Source organism: Malaclemys terrapin, chromosome 14 (assembly GCF_027887155.1).
Source record: "Malaclemys terrapin pileata isolate rMalTer1 chromosome 14, rMalTer1.hap1, whole genome shotgun sequence".
NCBI lineage: Eukaryota > Metazoa > Chordata > Testudines > Emydidae > Malaclemys > Malaclemys terrapin.
This window is the reverse complement of record NC_071518.1, coordinates 42903379-42922150: the sequence shown is the minus strand read 5'-3', so window position 1 is coordinate 42922150 and position 18772 is coordinate 42903379. Positions and strand designations below refer to the sequence as shown.

Sequence of the window (18772 nt, the reverse complement as noted above, 5' to 3'; positions counted from 1 at the left end):
TGCTGGGTAGGCCCGGGGGGGGGAGGAAGGCTGGGCACTGGAGAGGGGGATCCGAGTTGCTGGGAAGGCCAGCGGCCCCAAGACACGGGGGAGGGGCCCGGGGGTCGGGGCCCGGGGGTGGGAGTTGGGCACTGGGGCTGGCGGGGGTCGGGGAGCTGGGGGTCCCAGAACAGCAGGCGCCTGGGGCCGGGCCCCTGAAGCAGGCGGTCCCGGACCTACAGCGGTAGGAGGCGGGGCTCAGTCAGGCCCTGGGGCGGCTGGAGATCCAGCCATGCTCACCCGCGGGAGGGGCATGCGCATGCGCGGCGCGCGGATCCTGACAAGGCCTGGCCGCTCACGTCAGGAAAAGGGGCGTGTCTTTATGCTGCGGGCGGGTCTGTCCAGTGCCCTGGCGGCGGCGTCATGCCGTGGCGGCGCGCTGATTTGCATACGCGCTGCGTGCGGGTGGGCGGGTCGGGCGGCAAGCAGGCTGGAGGGTGTCGGATCCAAGATGGCGCCGTGCGGACGTGTCCGGAGCCACTGGCCGGGCCCGCTGGCGCTGCTGCTCCTCTCGCTCTCGCTCGCGGCCGCGGAGCCGGCGGCAGGGGGGCCCGGGCTGGGGGCGGCTGGCCAGGGCGCCCAGCAGCAGGTCCCGGCGGGCGGGCCGGGCCCCGGGGGGCGGGGGTCCCGCGGCGGCGGCGGCCTTTCCAGCGGCGGGTGGAAGCTGGCGGACGAGCCTGCCTGCCGCGAGGACGTGACTCGGGTTTGCCCCAAGCACAGCTGGGCCAACAACTTGGCCGTGCTGGAGTGTCTGCAGGACGTGAGAGAGGTGGGCGCGGGCCGCGCGCTGAGGGGCCGGCGGGAGGGAGCTGGGGAGAGGCACGTCCCGGGGAAGGGGAGCGGGGAGCTGGGGAGAGGCACGGCCCGGGGAAGGGGAGCGGGGAGCTGGGGAGAGGCACGGCCAGGGGAAGGGGAGCTGGGGAGAGGCAGGGGAAGGGGAGCTGGGGAGAGGCAGGGGAAGGGGAGCGGGGAGCTGGGGAGAGGCACGGCCCGGGGAAGGGGAGCTGGGGAGAGGCAGGGGAAGGGGAGCGGGGAGCTGGGGAGAGGCACGGCCCGGGGAAGGGGAGCTGGGGAGAGGCAGGGGAAGGGGAGCGGGGAGCTGGGGAGAGGCACGGCCAGGGGAAGGGGAGCTGGGGAGTTGCTGTAGCCCAGCAGAGCTGCCTGGCGAGTTGGCAGCGGGGGAGGGCTCCTGGGAGCGGGAGGGGGCAGGCGGGGAGAGGGACGGAGGCGTGTTTTGCCGCGATGTGCTTTGGAGGCTGCAGCATGCGGGGTGCCCGGGGGCAAGGAGAAAGCGAGAGCCGTGGGCGCCTGCAGGCGAGGTGGAGGGAGCTCGTCGCGGAGCGCAGGCCGTGCCTCTGCGCCTGCTGGGTGAGAGCACTGGTCGGGGTGCTGCTGGCGGGGAGGGGAATGTGGTTCCTGGAGGGTTGCACCCTCCCTTCTGATTTAAAGCTGAGGCCCTGAAGTCACCACAATTATCTCTTCGGTGTTTAAATTGCAAATGCTGCTGAATGATGACAGCGTGTAGGGCAGTGGTTCTCAGCCATGGATACATGTACCTTGGGAGTACACAGGTCTTCCAGGGGGTACATCAACTTATGTAGATATTTTCCTGGTTTTACAACAGGCTACATAAAAAGCACTAGCAAAGTCAGTACAAACTAAAATGTCATACATACAATGACTTGTTTATACTGATTTAATATACTATTCACTGTACAATGTAAGTACAATAAATTAATGTAAGTACAATACAATATATTTCAATAGATTTGAAATGGCATAAATGAGAAAGTAGGCAATTTTTTCAGTAGTAGCATGCTGTGACACTTGTATTTTTATGTCTGATTTTGTAAGCAAGTAGTTTTTAAGTGAGGTATAACTTGGTGGTATATAAGACAAATCAGACTCCTGAAAAGGGGTTCAGTTGTCTGGAAAGATTGAGAGCCATTGGTGAAGGGCAGTACAGTTGTATGTATTTTGTGTAGTGATAGCTGGACTCAATCCCCTTTTGTCAGTTAACTTAATTCTGTACTTGACCTCTGAAGCTTTTATCTTTGATAGCTTGATGGTAAATATTACACTGTGTATTGCAGATCACACTAAACTGGGAGGAATGGTAGATATGCTGGAGGGTAGAGAGAGGATACAGAGGGACCTAGAAAAATTAGAGGATTGGGCCAAAAGAAATATGATGAGGTTCAACAAGGACAAGTGCAGAGTCCTGCACTTAGGACGGAAGAATCCCATGCATTAGGCAGCAGTTCTGCAGAAAAGGACCTAGGGGTTATAGTGGACGAGAAGCTGGATATGAGTTGACAGTGTGCCCTTGTTGCCAAGAAGGCTAACGGATTTTGGGCTGTATAAGTAGGGGCATTGCTAGCAGATCGAGGGACGTGATCATTCCCCTCTATTCGACATTGGTGAGGCCTCATCTGGAGTACTGTGTCCAGTTTTGGGCCCCACACTACAAGAAGGATGTGGAAAAATTGGAGAATGTCGAGCAGAGGGCAACAAAAATGATTAGGGGGCTGGAGCACATGATTTATGAGGAGAGGCTGAAGGAACTGGGATTGTTTAGTCTCGAGAAGAATGAGGGGGGATTTGATAGCTGCTTTCAAGTACCTGAAAATGGGTTCCAAAGAGGATGGATCTAGACTGTTCAGTGGTAGCAGATGACAGAACAAGAAGTAATGGTCTCAAGTTGCAGTGGGGGAGGTTTAGGTTGGATATTAGGAGAAACTTTTTCACTAGGAGGGTGGTGAAGCACTGGAATGGGTTACCTAGGGAGGTGGTGGAATCTCCTTCCTTAGAGGTTTTTAAGGTCAGGCTTGGCAAAGCCCTGGCTGGGATGATTTAGTTGGGGATTGGTCCTGCTTTGAGCAGGGGGTTGGACTAGATGACTTCCTGAGGTCCCTTCCAACCCTGATCTTCTATGATTCTATTCATAATTGTGCTGCCCATAACACAAATGGGGTTGCTGGTGTTTTGATAGTTTTAGGCAACTTCCAGAGTATGGCCATATTTTTCTTGGTCACAGAATTCTGGATTGATGCCTTTATTAAGCTAAGGGTATGTCTACACTACCCGATCGATCCAGCGGGGGGTTGATTTATCGCGTCTAGTCTAGATGTGATAAATCGATCCCTGAGTGCTCTCCCATCGACTCCTGTACTCCATTGCCTCGAGAGGCACAGCTGGAGTTGACAGGGGAGCGGCAGCAGTCGACTCACTGCAGTGGTCGAGTATGTTGACTTCAGCTATGTTATTCACGTAGCTGAAGTTGTGTAACTTAGATCAATTCTCCCCCTGCCCTGTGTAGACCAGGCCTAAGTCATGTCAAGTTATCATTCGTTCAGTTTGGTCCTTATTTACTAGTATAGTTACTAGGATTGGGGAAGGATTAGGTGTGTGTTAAATCTATTTGAATTGCTGTCTAGTAAATGTAATTGAAAAAAGGGGTACCTCATTATTAGAAAAACAACAAAGAGTCTGGTGGCACCTTAAAGACTAACAGATTTATTTGGGCATAAGCTTTCGTGAGTAAAAACCTCACTTCTTCGGATGCATCCGAAGAAGTGAGGTTTTTACTCACGAAAGCTTATGCCCAAATAAATCTGTTAGTCTTTAAGGTGCCACCAGACTCTTTGTTCTTTTTGTAGATACAGACTAACACGGCTACCCCCTGATACTTGACTCATTATTAGATTGTCTCATGTCCTTTTTCAGGTCTTTAGCCTATGGGCTGGGAAGGAATCCCTTTCCTCTACCCAATGTAGAGCAGTAATTAGTTAGGTGCATTATAGTGGTTCTCTTTTCTTTGAAACACAGGGTGATAGACTGCTGTTTGGAGACAAGGTACTGGAATTGAGGGATCTGTTTTCTGACTCATATGTCAGTTCCTGTTGAATGTGCATCATACTGTATTTTTTCATCTGTACACGTTAGGTCTGTTTCACTAGATTAAATTAATGGCCAGTAAATTTAGAATGAGAAGTAATTCCTTCTATGTGCAGTCAGACATGGCTATTGAGATTGGGATTAAATACTGTAGCTGAATTTAATTTTTATTAGAAGCTTTCTATGGTAAGAGAAGGGCAGTCATTTCTCCTGCTTCTTGATATACAGTACTGCACAACTGGCCTGGTTTTGCTTTCCTCTGAAGCACCAGGTAACATCTACTTCAGGAAGGAGGATACCAGATGAACCTATAGTCTCTTCAGAAGAGCGGCTCTTACATTTTTCATTTTTTTCCTACTTGTTTCAAACAACAGCTGGGTTTTTAACATTGAAATAATTTGATTTTCTCCCTTTCTTAAGTTGTTTTTATATGTTGTAATATGTTTTTGATGAATGATAAACTGAGCATAGGAATCAAAGCTTGCTCTGGGATTCTGATAACCTATCCGTGGGGCCCTTTCTTTTGTTGACTTGTGATTTTTACTGCTGTAATAAAACAACTTAGTGAACATATGTGGTTATTTTACATCTGCCTCTTATTTTTCTAGAAGTGCTCACATAAATGGGGTACACATGTAGCTGCAGTACTAGTAAGAAGTCTGGAAGAGCAATCAAAAGCTATATGCTCAAAGCATATGGCAGCAAAATCCAGCTGTGTGATAGATTCCTATTTGATTGAGAGAAGGGTCTGGTTGCATTGAGTTTTCAATTTAACAAAAAGCTTTTTGTTTTCTGTAATTGACAGTGACCCACGTTGTGAAACAAGGTTATTTAAATGAACTCAAAAAAATAAGACAAAAGCACCATATCACCTGTGGGAAAACACTTTTCATGAAGCGATCACTCCATATATGACCTCTCATCCTCAGAGGAAACCTGCACAACTCCTTCAAATGATGACCCTAGGATCTTAAATTAATAATTTTTCTAGAAACTAGAAATCATGGATTTAATAAACACCAGATTTATGGTTTATTACAACAATCTGTAACCCATTCACTCCCCTTTTTTGTTCTGTGACTGCAGAGGTGTTACCTGGCCACTTCACCTTGAATTGTCTCTTACAGTATGTGTTTACTACTTATGCTAAACTATCTGTTCCATCTTCTGTTTAGCTGTGACATTCTGATTACCTTTCCCGGACCTGAAGAAGAGCTCTGTGTAGCTCAAAAGGTGCATCTTTTTCACCAACAGAAGTTGGTCCAATAAAAGATATTACCTCAGCCTCCTTGTCTTGCTAATTATAGGGGGTATCATGCACCATGGCATTTCTTCAAATTTGCCTAATGAGTTGTAATGTTTCTGTATGCTCTGCATTTTTACATGCAGTGTGTTTAGCCATATTCTGCATTCTTTTTGTTTTTTAAAAAGAACAGGAGTACTTGTGGCACTTTAGAGACTAACAAATTTATTTCAGCATAAGCTTTCATGGGCTACAGCTCACTTCTTCAGATGCGTAGAATGAAGCACACAGACAGAAGATATTTATACATACAGAGTACATGAAAAGGTGGAAGTACGCATACCAATTGTAAGAGGCCCATCAATTGACATGAGCTATCAGTAGCAGCAGAAGAAAAAAATGTGAAGTGATAATCGAGATGACCCATAGAAGGTGTGAGGAGAACTTAATATGCGGGGGAAAAAATTCAATTAGTGTAATGACCCAACCATTCCCAGTCTCTGTTTGGACCTAAGTTAATTGTGTCTAATTTGCATATTAATTCGAGTTCAGCACTCTCTCTTTGGAGTCTGTTTTTGAAGTTTTTTTGTTGTAAAACTGACACCTTCAAGTCTGTCACTGAGTGATTAGAGAGGTTGAAGTGTTCTCCCACTGGTTTTTGAATGTTATGATTCCTGATGTCAGAATTGTGTCCATTTATTCTTTTGCGTAGAGACTGTCCAGTTTGGCCAATGTACATGGCAGAGGGGCATTGCTGGCACATGATGGCATATATCACGTTGGTAGATGTGCAGGTGAACGAGCCCCTGATGGTGTAACTGATGTGGTTAGGTCCTATGATGGTGTTACTTGAATAGATATGTGGACAGAGCTGGCATCGGGCTTTGTTGCAAGGATAGGTTCCTGGGTTAGTGTTTTTGTTGTATGGTTTGCAGTTGCTGGTGAGTATTTGCTTAAGGTTGGGAGGCTGTCTGTAAGCGAGGACTGGTCTGTCTCCCAAGATCTGTGAGAGTGAGGGATCATCTTTCAGGATAGGTTGTAGATCTTTGATGATGCGCTGGAGAGGTTTCAGTTGGGGGCTGAAGGTGGTGGCTAGAGGCGTTCTGTTATTTTCTTCGTTGGGCCTGTCCTGTAGTAGGTGGCTTCTGGGTACTCTTCTGGCTCTGTCAATCTATTTTTTCACTTCAGCAGGTGGGTATTGTAGTTTTAAGAATGCTTGATAGAAACACGGCTGCTACTTTGAAACCTTTGTTTTTTAAATGGCTTTTCACTTTTTTCCCAACCAGTGGCTCCTTTTTATCTGTGCCTTCAGTTTTTATATGGGTGCTAATCACCATAGTATCTCATTGCCTTTCACAAAAAATCAATAGCAAAGTCACTAGCAGATAGACTTCATGGAATTTCTGGTTTTGATTTCTTGGAGTAAAATCCTTGCTTGGACTGGCTTTGGTGTTTTGTTTACAGTTTAAAAAAAAATATTTTCAAGAGAAGTGTTGGGGCAGTTTGACTTTTAAAAATCAGTCAGTATCTCCCAGTGCCTATGGAAAGTACTGCTTTGCTAGCTCTGGAGACTAAGGGGGCTTGTTCCAATGTCCTTGTGTTCTGGAATTTTACCTCCTAACTCTGTTGTGTTTTTGTTGTATGATCTCTGGCCCAGAGAGAACTTCAGTGGTTCTTCGCATGTGTAGTTCTGTACATCTGTGTAGCTTAAAGCAATTTGAAGTGAAAGTTGTTAAATAAACACAGTACACTTCTATCCACCATGTAGCTGCAATAGGAGTCAGTTGTGACAGTTTCCCCATATCAGCCTGGTAATATCAGATTTGAAGCTCTGGGAAGTACCTTGAGGGAGTGGAGTGGGAGGAGGGGTGAGGTCAGCTAAGTTCCCTGTAAGCCACGTGGCTGCACAGCAGCTTTCTTAGTGGTGTGTGGGTGCTCAGGGAACCCACCCGGGGACCTGGCGTGGCCAGGGTGCCCCTCCCTGGGCTCCAACTTAGCCTGGCCCTCAACCTGCTGGGGCAACCTGAACCCGGCCCGGCCCTGGCTGCAGTGGGGATACCTATCCTGCGGGCCCAGCCCCGGAGCTGCTGTGGTGGGAAGAGGTGCCTCTCTCCCTCCCCCCCCAGCCCAAGTGCTGCTGTGGGGAGAGAGAGCTAGGGGGAGTCCTCTCTCTGCCCATTGCAGCCCCGGATCATCCTCTTGCATCCCAAACCCTTCATCCCTGGCCCCACACGAGGGCCCAGAGACCTCACATCCCTGCATCCAAGCTTCTGCCCCAGCCCACACTCCGTACCCCTCGGTCCCAGCCCCACCACATGAATTTTGTTATGTGCCCCAATATGAAGGTGATGTGTGTCAGATCACCCCCATATTGGTGCACATAACAAAATTCATTCCGCACATGGGTGAGAGAAATTACAGGGAGCACTGGAGGTCAGTCCTTATGATCTGTTCAGTACTTGGTGCCTCTGTTAGTATGGGTTTCCATTACCAAAAGTAATGGTGTTTTGTGAAGTGGAAATATATCTGCTAAGAACTGTCTTCATTTCTCATCGGTTATCAGAGCCAGTAGATATCAGTGACTTATGGTTAGCCTCATTGGGATGGGCTTGAATTATTGACTTAGCAATGACAGTTATCACTTCTTAAATTAAAAACAAAACACTCAAACCAAAACTAAGATTCTTTCTAACCTCAAATTAGAAGTTTTTGCTATTTAGTTACGCTGTTTTTCAGGGTTAATTAAAAAAAAAAAATGACATCTCAAAATGGTGTAAAATAGATAACACCTTTTACAGACCTGGCCCATTTTTATGTTTTACCATGGGTAACTAGCCCTTCCTATTGTTTATACCACTCACTGATGCCTGAATGGGATTTTTGGGAGGTAGTATGGCTTCGCTAAGATGTACTGTTTTGGGGGTAGATATTTCTGCCTCTTTCTTTCACTTTCTTCAGTTTTTCTGTTATTACCACTTCTGCTTTTCTCTGTTCCCCTTGCAACACATTTCTTTATCTTACCCGTCCACTGGTATTCTTCCCTAAGCTTTAGTAGTGTCTGACATCTGGGGCTACTAGCACTACAAATAAATCTTTCAATTTACACCCCACTTTGTGACAGGGCATCAACCAATCCAATGTGATTTTGATTTCACTCCCAGGGTACAGTTTTGCAGTCTGAACTGAATCCCATGTTTTTATTTGACTTTTAACTGTACTGTCAGGTACAGTGTAATGATTAATCTGCGTGTAATAGTTCTGATGGGCATTGTCATGATATATCAGTATCTGTTTTTACCTCTCAAAGATTCACTATTGAGAAGTAAATTAAAATGGTTATTTGAAGGGCCTACAGTATCTAGATTCTTTGTATACTGAGAGTTTCTCCAATTTACCCCGTCAGTATTTTGATTCTCAACAGTGTTAAACAGTTACTAACCAGCATTGAGTAGCATGCGCTGTATGCTCTTTATTCTGTCCAATATGTCATCCAAGACACTCTGCCTTCAGGTTGGAAATGGAGGGAGAGTTTACGGGAACAAATGCTGTCTAAAACTAGTCATCTTCTGTAACATTATAGCTTTATTTAAGAGGCCCTATAGTGTTTGTAAAGCAAACTTGCAAAGTGGTGCCCATACAATAACTCTTTCTAAAAACAAAATTTTAAGGTGAGGAAGTTAAGATTCCTGAGCCCAGCAAAATAGTTAGATTGCAAAGTCTTTTAGGAGATACTATCTTTTTATTGTGTGTACAATGATTAGCACAACAGGGTCCCAGTCCCTGAGCAGGGCTCTAAGCAGTACAAGTAATGAATAAAATTGTAAATGCCATCTGGCTGCTGAGCACCAAGTAGGTTGTGGTAACTTGAACATGATCTGAATGTCTTAATCCTATATCTTAAATATTCTCCTGTAGTGGAGAAGGATATAACCTTCTTGAATTACCCAGTACTTCTAATGTCCTTTTCTGTCTGGACAGCTAGGTTTCTTTCCCATACCAGCAAGCTGTTATTGGGGGAGTTGCTGGCTCATACATCAGTATGCAACCCCAGCAGACTGAACTAGACTCAACGTGACCTTGTTTTTTATGATGTCTAAAGAAAGCCTGAACATTGTTTATTTTAATATCTACTTGTTACTTTGGATATATCAAAGGAAAGCAACACGTGTTTCCTTGTTTTGCTGCACAATTTCGTGGAGACCAGAGAACTAGAATTTGAGCTTTCTCAGCCCTCAGTTGATGGATTGGTTGTGTACTGTCTCTTAGAGCCCTCAGTTGAAAAATTGGTGGTATCAGTCTCCTGCAAGGATAGACATTTGGAAGAAAAACTATTATGGATGTATTAAACAGGTGTTAACAAAAACAATATTCAAACAATAACTAAAATCCCCTTCTTTCTTATTCTCAGTAGCCGTCCCCCCAGTCCTTTTGGGGGGGCATTAGCAAAAACATTTCTAATGTTTTAAAGTGTAAGTACCTTCTTGGGGAGAAAATTTTGGATGCTAAAAGGCTCTTTAATCAAGCTTAGAAAGACATAACAAGAACCAATGGCTGGAAACTGTAGCCAGACAAATTTAAATTGGAAACAAGAACACATTTTGAAGAATGAGGATGATTGGTCATTGGAAGAAACTACAACGGAAGTGATGGATTCTCCATTGCTTGGTGTTTTCAGTTCCAGATGGAGGCCTTTCTGGAAGCTATGCTTTAGCCAAACACAAGTTATTGGGCTCACTTCATAACTGTCAGTGTTTCCTGTATCAGAGTAGCACCCGTGTTAGTCTGTATCAGCAAAAAGAACAGGAGTACTTGTGGCATCTTAGAGACGAACAAATTTATTTTGGCATAAGCTTTCGTGGGCTAAAACCAGGGGTGAAAGTGAGCCGGTACGAGCTGATACTGCATACTGGTAAGAACCTGCACTGGACCATTCTTAAAGCACTGCTCCTTTTCCCCATCGGCGGCCCTGCTGGTAGGGTCTGTACCGGCAGAACTGCTCACAGGGGAGGCAAAAGGGGCAGGGACACTAAAGCGCTGCCGCGGCAGCGCTTTAAGGGTGGTCCTTTGCCATGGTAGCGCTTTAATGTTGCTGCGACCCGCCATTGGCAGCAAAGGATCCTGCAGCGCTTTAACGTCCCTGCTCCCTTTGCCCCCCCCCCCTCGCCGACGGGGGAGGTGGGGTGGGGAGGGCAAAGGGAGCAGCTGCCCTGAGGCCCGCGATTTAAAAGGGCCCGGGGCTCCGGATGCCGCTGAAGCCCTGGGCCCTTTAAATCAACACGGGAGCCCTGGGTGGTGTGGGCCTGGCGATCTGGAAGGGCTGGCTGGGGGATGCTGATCCCCCACAGCCCCGCCCCTTCTCCCCGAGGCCCCACCTCTTCTGAGGGGGGGGACAGAGCTGCCCCCCCCCCAGTACCTGTAAGTATCCTCAGTTACTTTCATCCCTGGCTAAAACCCACTTCATCGGTTTTAGCCCAGGAAAGCTTATGCCCAAATATATTTGTTAGTCTGTAAGGTGCCACAAGCACTCCTCATTGTTTTTAGTGTTTCCTCTATCATCTTAAACATCCTTCTGAATTGTTAGAGGAGCTTAATATTCTTACTGTTAAAAGGATGGGTTGTGTATGTATTACTGCCCATTGAACTAACTTGATATAATGGTCATCTTATTGTGCTTGAACATGTCCAAAGCATTAAAACATTAAGTAATCCTCACAGCACCCCATGGGGTACGTGGGTAAGTGTTGCCATTGACAGATAACTACTCTGAGGCAAGAGGTAATGTGATTTGCTCAAGTCCAGTCAGCAAGTCAGTGGCTGAGCTAAGATTAGAATTTGAGAACTGACCCCCAGCCCCTGGTCATTACTGTAGAGATACGCTGCCTCCCAAGGTGGGTGAAACAGCTGGTTGTAAAAGGGAAACAGTATAACCAGGTCTAAGGACTTGTCTGTACAGCCTGCAGTTTGCACTGCTGTGTGCACTAATGTGCTTATGCTGCAACTGCCCTGTGTGGATGCTGGGGGCAGGAACTAAAAGGCACCTCTTTAAAGAGGAATGTTAACGTGAACTAAGAACCTTTTAGTTCCCTTCTGCGGAGCTGCAGGTGACACCCATGTAGTCCAAACTCCAGGGCAGTGTTGACATAGCATAAGTGTTTGTTTCCGCCTAAATAAACTTCAGCTCCTCCTTAAACCATTGAGAATTTGGTTCAGAGTTGCAAAGCTGACATGTTAAATTGTGAAATTGAATTCTGTTGTTCTCAATCTTATTTTTAGACTTTTAAGTGGGCCTGTCACTTCAGATATAGCATAATGGTGGGAGCCATAGAAGTGGCCGTACCTGCGGACGCTCAGGTAAACAAAGCGTCTTGCGGCCCGCCGGGGCTTACCCTGAACAAGCCGTGAACCAAGTTTGGGAACCCCTGCTATACAGTTATTTCCTGTTTTTGAGCCCATTGTTGCAGATTCAAATTTTTAAAAAGCTGAATTAGCACCCTTCTCTTTCAAGAAGCTCTGAAAGTGCATGGGGTGGAGAGACCTCTTACTCTTGTCTAAAAATTCCTTAAGCATTTGTGCAGTGGAAGTCTGCTGAACTGCTGTTTCTTGAGTCTAGCCAGAGGTGCTCCATTATGGAGAGGCAGTCATTGAGTATCTCTTGGAAGAAAATATTTAGATATTGAAATGTGTAACAAGTGCATTAAAATCTGTCAGTTATGTTGAAATGTGCATTTCTTTGGATATGAAACAATGTCCACAACTATTTTTACTTTTAAGTGCTTGGGTTTTGTAAAGGGTGAGAACTACATTGTTGACCCTTAGCAACCTTAACTTGTTTTTTTAACTAAGGGTTTTTTTTTATACTTCATTGAAATCCTTCATTATCCTTGACCACTTAAGTTATGGGATGCTTAAACATTGCAATGGCAAGTAAAAGATCTGGCTTTCTTATCCTGCATGTATGTGCTTTCTTGGAGCTCAGCCTTTCCTGGTAAATTGATTGGATAATTTGAAATTTGACCAGGAACTGGATGGCAGTAGTCTGAAACATCAGCTGTTTATACCTTGGCTATATAGTTACCTTCTGCTCTGACAATTGGTTGAACTCAGTGGAAGATGTTTTGTGTTAGGAAACAAAATGCAATACTGCATCTCTTTATTTTAGGTGGTCTCTGTTTTACTGCAAGGCATCAAAATGTGTGAAGCCAAAAATAAATGTTGGAATAAATATGGGATTGTGGAGAAGAACTAGCATATTGGTGAGTGATTTTTAAGAAAACTTGCTTAGTACAGACTCTTGCTGTTAGTTGAAGTGTCTAACTGGTCATAGTTCAATTCAGTATAGTACATCCAGTGTCATTGCTTTGTTAATAAAAATCAGTTACTGATTAGACAACTCCACCTGTTTAGCTTGTCTAGCAATGAGATAAGATGACTGCACAAAGGAGTCAGGAATGGATTGTTTTCATGTGTAGATGAAATGAAATGAAAATCAGTTGTGTAGTGCAAAGGCTGTCCTCCCTGCTGAAGGTGGAAACGTAGTGATGTAAAGATTTGCAATATTTTCCTGAATTCCCTTCTCCACCTCCGTAATGTTAATGGGCTGGGAGGATGACGTTTATAAAGACCTCCTTTGTTGCTGAATTGGAAGTAGTATTTGACCCTCTTCAAAAAAGCAGATATGAAAAAACTCAAACAACTGGTAGGTAGGGTCCCATTGGAAAAAGTTGTTCAGGAAAACTGGCAGTTTCTCAAAGACAATACTGAAGGCATAACAGCAAACTATCTTGATGTGAAGGGAAGATAGGAAGACTAGTAAGAGACCAATATGAGTGCATTAGGAGCTCTTTAATGACCTGAAAATCAAAAAGGAATCTTACAAAAATTGGAAATATGACAGAATTGCTAAAGATGAATACTAAACAATAGCGTAAGCATGTAGAGACAAAATCAGAAAGGCTAAGGCTCAAAATGTGTACACTTAGCAAGGTATGTAAAAGGCAATTAAGAAGAGATCCTATAAAGGCATTAGAAGCACTAGAAATAGGAAGGAAGGTTAGGTCTATTACTTAGCAGAGGAGGAGATGACATCAAGGAAGCTGAGTTGTTTAATGCCTGTCTTCCTTCAGTCTTCACTAAAATGGTTAACTGTGACCAGAAGTGTAACACAATTAATACTGATAACAAGGGGGAAGGAACAGAAGCCAGAATAGGGAAAGAACAGGTTAAAGAAATAAATATTTAGATAAGTTAGATGTGTTCACGTTGGCAGGGCCTGATGAAATTCTCCCTAGGGTAGTTAAGAAACTAGCTGAAGCAGTTTCAGAGATGATTATCTTTGAGACCTCATGGACGACAGGTCAGGTCCCAGAAGTTTGGAGAAGGGCAAACATAGTACCTGGCTTTAAAAAGGAGGATCTAGGGAATTACAGATCAGTTAGCCTAACTTTGATACCTGGAAAGATAGTGTAACAAATTATTAATCAATCAGTTTGTAAGTATCTAGAGGATAACGGTGATAAATAATACCCAATGTGGATTTGTCAAGAACAAATTATGCCAGACCATCTTAATTTCCTTCTCTGACAGGGTTACTGGCCTACTGGATGGGGGGGGGGAAAACAGTAGACATATATTTTTATTTTAGTAAGGCTTTTGACATAGTGCCACATGACATCCTCATAAGCAAACTTGGGAAATGTGGTCTAGTTGAAATTACTATAATGTGGATATGAAATTTATCATCTTGTAAAAGTGGTGAACATAAGGGTACAGACTGACATTTGATGCATAACTGGTTGAAAAACTGTACTTAGTTATCAGTGGTTTGTTGTCAAACTGGGAGGACATATGTCGTGGGGCCTGCGGGAGAATCCTGCGTCCATTACTATTCAGTATTTTCCTTCATGACTTGGATAATGGAGTGGAGTGTATGCTTATAAAATTTGCCAATGACATCAATCTGGGAGGGGTTGCAATCACGTTAGAGGACAGGAATAGAATTCAAAATGCCCATGACAAATTAGAGAATTGGTCTGAATTCAGTAAGATGAAATTCGATTAACACAAATGCAAAGCACTACACCAAGGAAGGCGGGGAAAAAAAATCAAATGCACAACTACAAAATGGAATAAGTGGCTAGTCAGTAGAACTGCTGAAAAGGATCTGAGGGTTGTACTGGATCACAACTTGAATCTGAGCAGACAATGTGATGCAGTTGCAAAAAAGGCAAATGTCATTCTGGAGTGTAGTAACAGGAGTTGTCGTATGTAAGACAGGAGGTAATTGTCCTGCTCTACATAGCACTGTTGAGACCTGAGCTGTAGTACTGTGTCCAGTTTTGGATGCCACATTTTAAGAAAGATGGGGACAAATTGAAGCGAGTCCAGAGGAGAGCAATAAAAGGTTTAGAAAACCTGACTTATGAGGAATGGTTAAAAAAACGACATGTTTAGTATTGAGAGAAGATTGAGGAGGTACCTGATAAATTAGGGGTGGGCAAACTTTTTGGGCCAAGGGCCACATCTGGGTGGAGAAATTGTATGCAGGGCAGGGGGTTGGGGTGCGGGAGGGAGTGTGGGGTGCGGTGTGCAGGAAGGGACTCAGGGCAAGTAATGAGGGGTGTGGTGTGTATATGGGAGCTCAGGGAAGGGGGTTGGGGGGTGCAGGGTGTACAAGGAGGCTCAGGGCAGGGAGTTGGAGTGCGAGGTGCAGGCAGGGGGCTTAGGGCTGGGAGTTGGGAGGTGGGGTGCAGGAGGGGTTTGGGCTCCAGCCCGGCACCACTTACCTAAAGTGGCTCCAGGGTGGCAGCGGTGCGCACTGGGACCAGGGCAAGCTTCCTGCATGCTTGTCCTGTCCCCGGCCCCGTGCCACTCCAGGAAGTGCTGCGGCCCCTGGGGGAGGGGGGGCGGAGGGCTCCGCTTGCTTAGCTCTTGCTGCACCTCCAGGTACCTTCCCCAAAGCTCCCATTGGCTGCAGTTCCTCATTCCTGGGCAATGGGAGCTTCAGGGGGCAATGCACAGAGCCCTCTGCCCCCCTCGCCCGGGGGCCGCAGGGAAGTGGTGCTGGCCGCTTCTGAGAGCGGTGCGGGACCCATGGTGCCACGGGGGGCAATCCCATGGGCTGGATCCAAAGCTCTGATGGGCTGGATCCGGCCTGCGGGCCGTAGTTTGCCCACCCCTGTGATATGTCTTAAAAGTTGAGGACTGTTACAAAGAAGATGGTGATCAATTATTCTCCATGTCCACTGACAATAGGACAAGAAGTAATGGGCTTAATCTGCAACAAGGGAGATTAAGGTTAGATATTAGGAAAATATTTGTAACTATAAGGATAGTTAAGTGATGGAATATGTTCCAAGGGAGGTTGTGGAATCCTCATCCTTGGACATCTTTAAGAATAGGTTAGATAAACCTCTGTCAGGGATGGTCTAAGTATACTTGATCTTGCCTCAGTGAAGAGGGTGGGGGTGGACTAGATGATCTATTAAAGTTCCTTCCAACCGTTTCTTTTTATGATTCTGTCTGCCTCTTCTCCCTCAGAAAACAATTGCTTTTATTAAAAGATTCATTCATGTTATGACGTTAACTCTTTGGGGAACAGCTGCCAGTTATTTTTCTTTCTTGAATGTATAAGCTTTCTTGGGCAGACACTGTCTGTTTATACAGTGCCTAATACAGTGGGGACCTGATCTTGTTCTGGGACTCTGGATGCCACCATCAAGTAGGAGTAGGGAGAGGTTATTACTAGGGCTGTCGATCAATCGCAGTTAACTCACACGATTAACTCAAAAAATTAATTGCAGTTAAAAAAATTAATTGCTATTAATTGCAGATTTAATTGCACTATTAAACAAGAGAATACCAATTGAAATTAAATATTTTGGATGTTTTTCTACTTTTTCATATACACCTCTACCCTGATATAACGCGACCCAATATAACACAAATTCGGATATAATGCGGTAAAGCAGTGCTCCAGGGGGGCAGGGCTGCCGACTCCGGTGGATCAAAGCAAGTTCAATATAACGCGGTTTCACCTATAACGCGGTAAGATTTTTTTGGCTCCCGTGGACAGCATTATATTGGGGTAGAGGTGTATATTGTAGTCTGTGTTGTAATTGAAATCGAGATGTATATTTTTATTACAAATATTTGCACTGAAAAATACTGTGTTTTACCATTTTTACAATTCACCTCATACAAGTACTGTAGTGCAATCTTTGTGGTGTGAAAGTGCAACTTACAAATGTAGATTTTGTTTTTTTGGTTACATAACTGCACTCAAAAACAAAACAAGCTAAAACTTCAGAGCCTACAGGTCCACTCAGTCCTAATTCTTGTTCAGCCAATCGCTAAGACAGACAAGTTTGTTTACATTTACAGGAGATAATGCTGCCTTTTTCTTATTTACAATGTCACCAGAAAGGGAGAACAGGCATTTGCATGGCACTTTTGTAGCTGGCATTGCAAGATATTTACATGCCACTCATGCTAAACATTCGTATGCCCCTTCATGCTTTGGCCACCATTCCAGAGAACATGCTTCCATGCTGATGACGCTTGTTTAAAAAATCATGCGTTAATTAAATTTGTGACTAAATCCCTTGAGGGAGAATTGTATGTCCCCTGCTCTGTTTTACCCCCATTCTGCCATATATTTCATGTTGTAGCAGTCTCAGATGATGACCCAGCACATGTTCATTTTAAGAACACTTTCACTGCAGATTTGGCAAAATGCAAAGAAGGTACCAATGTGAGATTTCTAAAGATAGCTACAGCACTCGACCCAAGGTTTAAGAATCTGAAGTGCCTTCCAAAATCTGAGAGGGACGAGGTGTGGAGCATGCTTTCAGAAGTCTTAAAAGAGCAATACTCCAATGTGGAAACTACAGCTGAACCACCAAAAAAGAAAATCAACCTTCTGCTGGTGACATCTGACTCAGATAATAAAAATGAACATGCCTCTATCCGCACTGCTTTGGGTTGTTATCGAGCAGAACCTGTCATCAGCATGAAGAACAGGAGTACTTGTGGCACCTTAGAGACCAACAAATTTATTTGAGCATAAGCTTTCGTGGGCTATATATATATCTCCTTACTATATGTTCCATTCTATGAATCCGATGAAGTGGGCTGTAGCCCATGAAAGCTTATGCTGAAATAAATGTTAGTCTCTATAAGGTGCCACAAATACTCCTGTTCTTTTTGCGGATACAGACTAACATGGCTGCTACTCTGAAACCTGTCATCAGCATGGATGCATGTCTCTTGGAATGGTGGTTGAAGAATGAAGTGACACATGAATCTTTAGCATATCTGGCACGTAAATATCTTGTGACGTCGGCTACAACAGTGCCTTGAGAATGCCTGTTCTCACTTTCACGTGATGTAAACATGAAGCAGGCAGAATGATCTCCTGCAAATGTAAACAAACTTGTTTGTCTGAGCAATTGGCTGAACAAGAAGTAGGACTGAGTGGACTTGCAGGCTCTAAAATTTTACATTGTTTTATTTTTGAATGCAGTTTTTTGTACATAATTCTACATTTGTAAGTTCAGCTTTCATGATAGAGATTGCACTACAGTACTTGTATAAGGTGAATTGAAAAATGCCGTTTTCGTGTTTTATAGTGCAAATACTTGTAATAAAAAAATGGAAAGTGAGCATTGTACCCTTTGTATTCTGTGTAATTGAAATCAATATATTTGAAAATGTAGAAAACATCCAAAAATATTGAAATAAATGGTATTGTATTATTGTTTAACAGTGTGATTAATCACGTGCGGTTACTCTTTTTAATAGTGCAAAAACCCTAGTTATTGCCCACTGTATATGGTATTAGTGAGACCATTATTGCAATGGTCTGGTTCTGGGGTCAACGCTTCAAAAAAGATTGAAAAATTGGAAAGGGTTCAGAGAAGCGCGATAGGAATGATCTGAAATCTGGAAAACATGACTTATAGTGAAAGATTTCAGAAGCTCAATCTGCTTTGTTTCTCTAAGAGGTGACTTGATCACGCTCTAGAAGTACCTACATGGGGAAGAAGTTCTGGTAATGGGCATCCCTTTAATGCAGCAGATAAAGACATAATGAGATCTAATATTTGGAATTCCCACCAAGGAACACTGTGGGTTCACCATCTCTTGAAGGCTTTACGTCAAGACTGGATATCTTCAGGATATGCTGTACCTTAAACAGAAATTATGGTCTTAATCCAGAATTTGCTGGGTGAGGTTCTGTGGTGTATGCAGGAAGTCAGACTAGATGATCATAAGGATTCCTTCTGACTTTAAAATCTGTAACAGTGGGAGAGGGGAGGAGGATCTGCCAAATGGGACATTGAAGTGAATGATAAGAGCTGATTGAAAGAACTTGGAGAGGATGGAGTCAAGGAAGCCAAGGTTTCAAGAAAGTAGGTGTGATTGTCTGTCAAATGCAGTTGAGAAGAGGAGGATGGAATACAGGTGCTGAGGATTCCTACTCCTGGGTCTCTGCTCCTTAGCCAGAGACTGGCCAAACCCTTGATTCCTGAGTTTTTGACCTTTTGGGGCAACTGTAATAGGATAGTTTAAACCAGGACACTATTTGCCATTGTG

General features: G+C 44.6%; 1 protein-coding gene across 1 annotated transcript in view; it reads left to right on the top strand.

Moving 5' to 3' along the window:
• The first annotated feature begins 460 nt into the window (after positions 1-460).
• Positions 461-18772, top strand: part of GLG1 (golgi glycoprotein 1) — a 173790-nt gene continuing 155478 nt past the window's right edge. The window contains exon 1 of the mRNA XM_054048830.1: positions 461-808. Within this exon, the coding sequence (XP_053904805.1) occupies positions 491-808 (318 nt within the window). The 5' untranslated portion in view covers positions 461-490. The remainder of the gene's footprint in view (positions 809-18772) is intronic.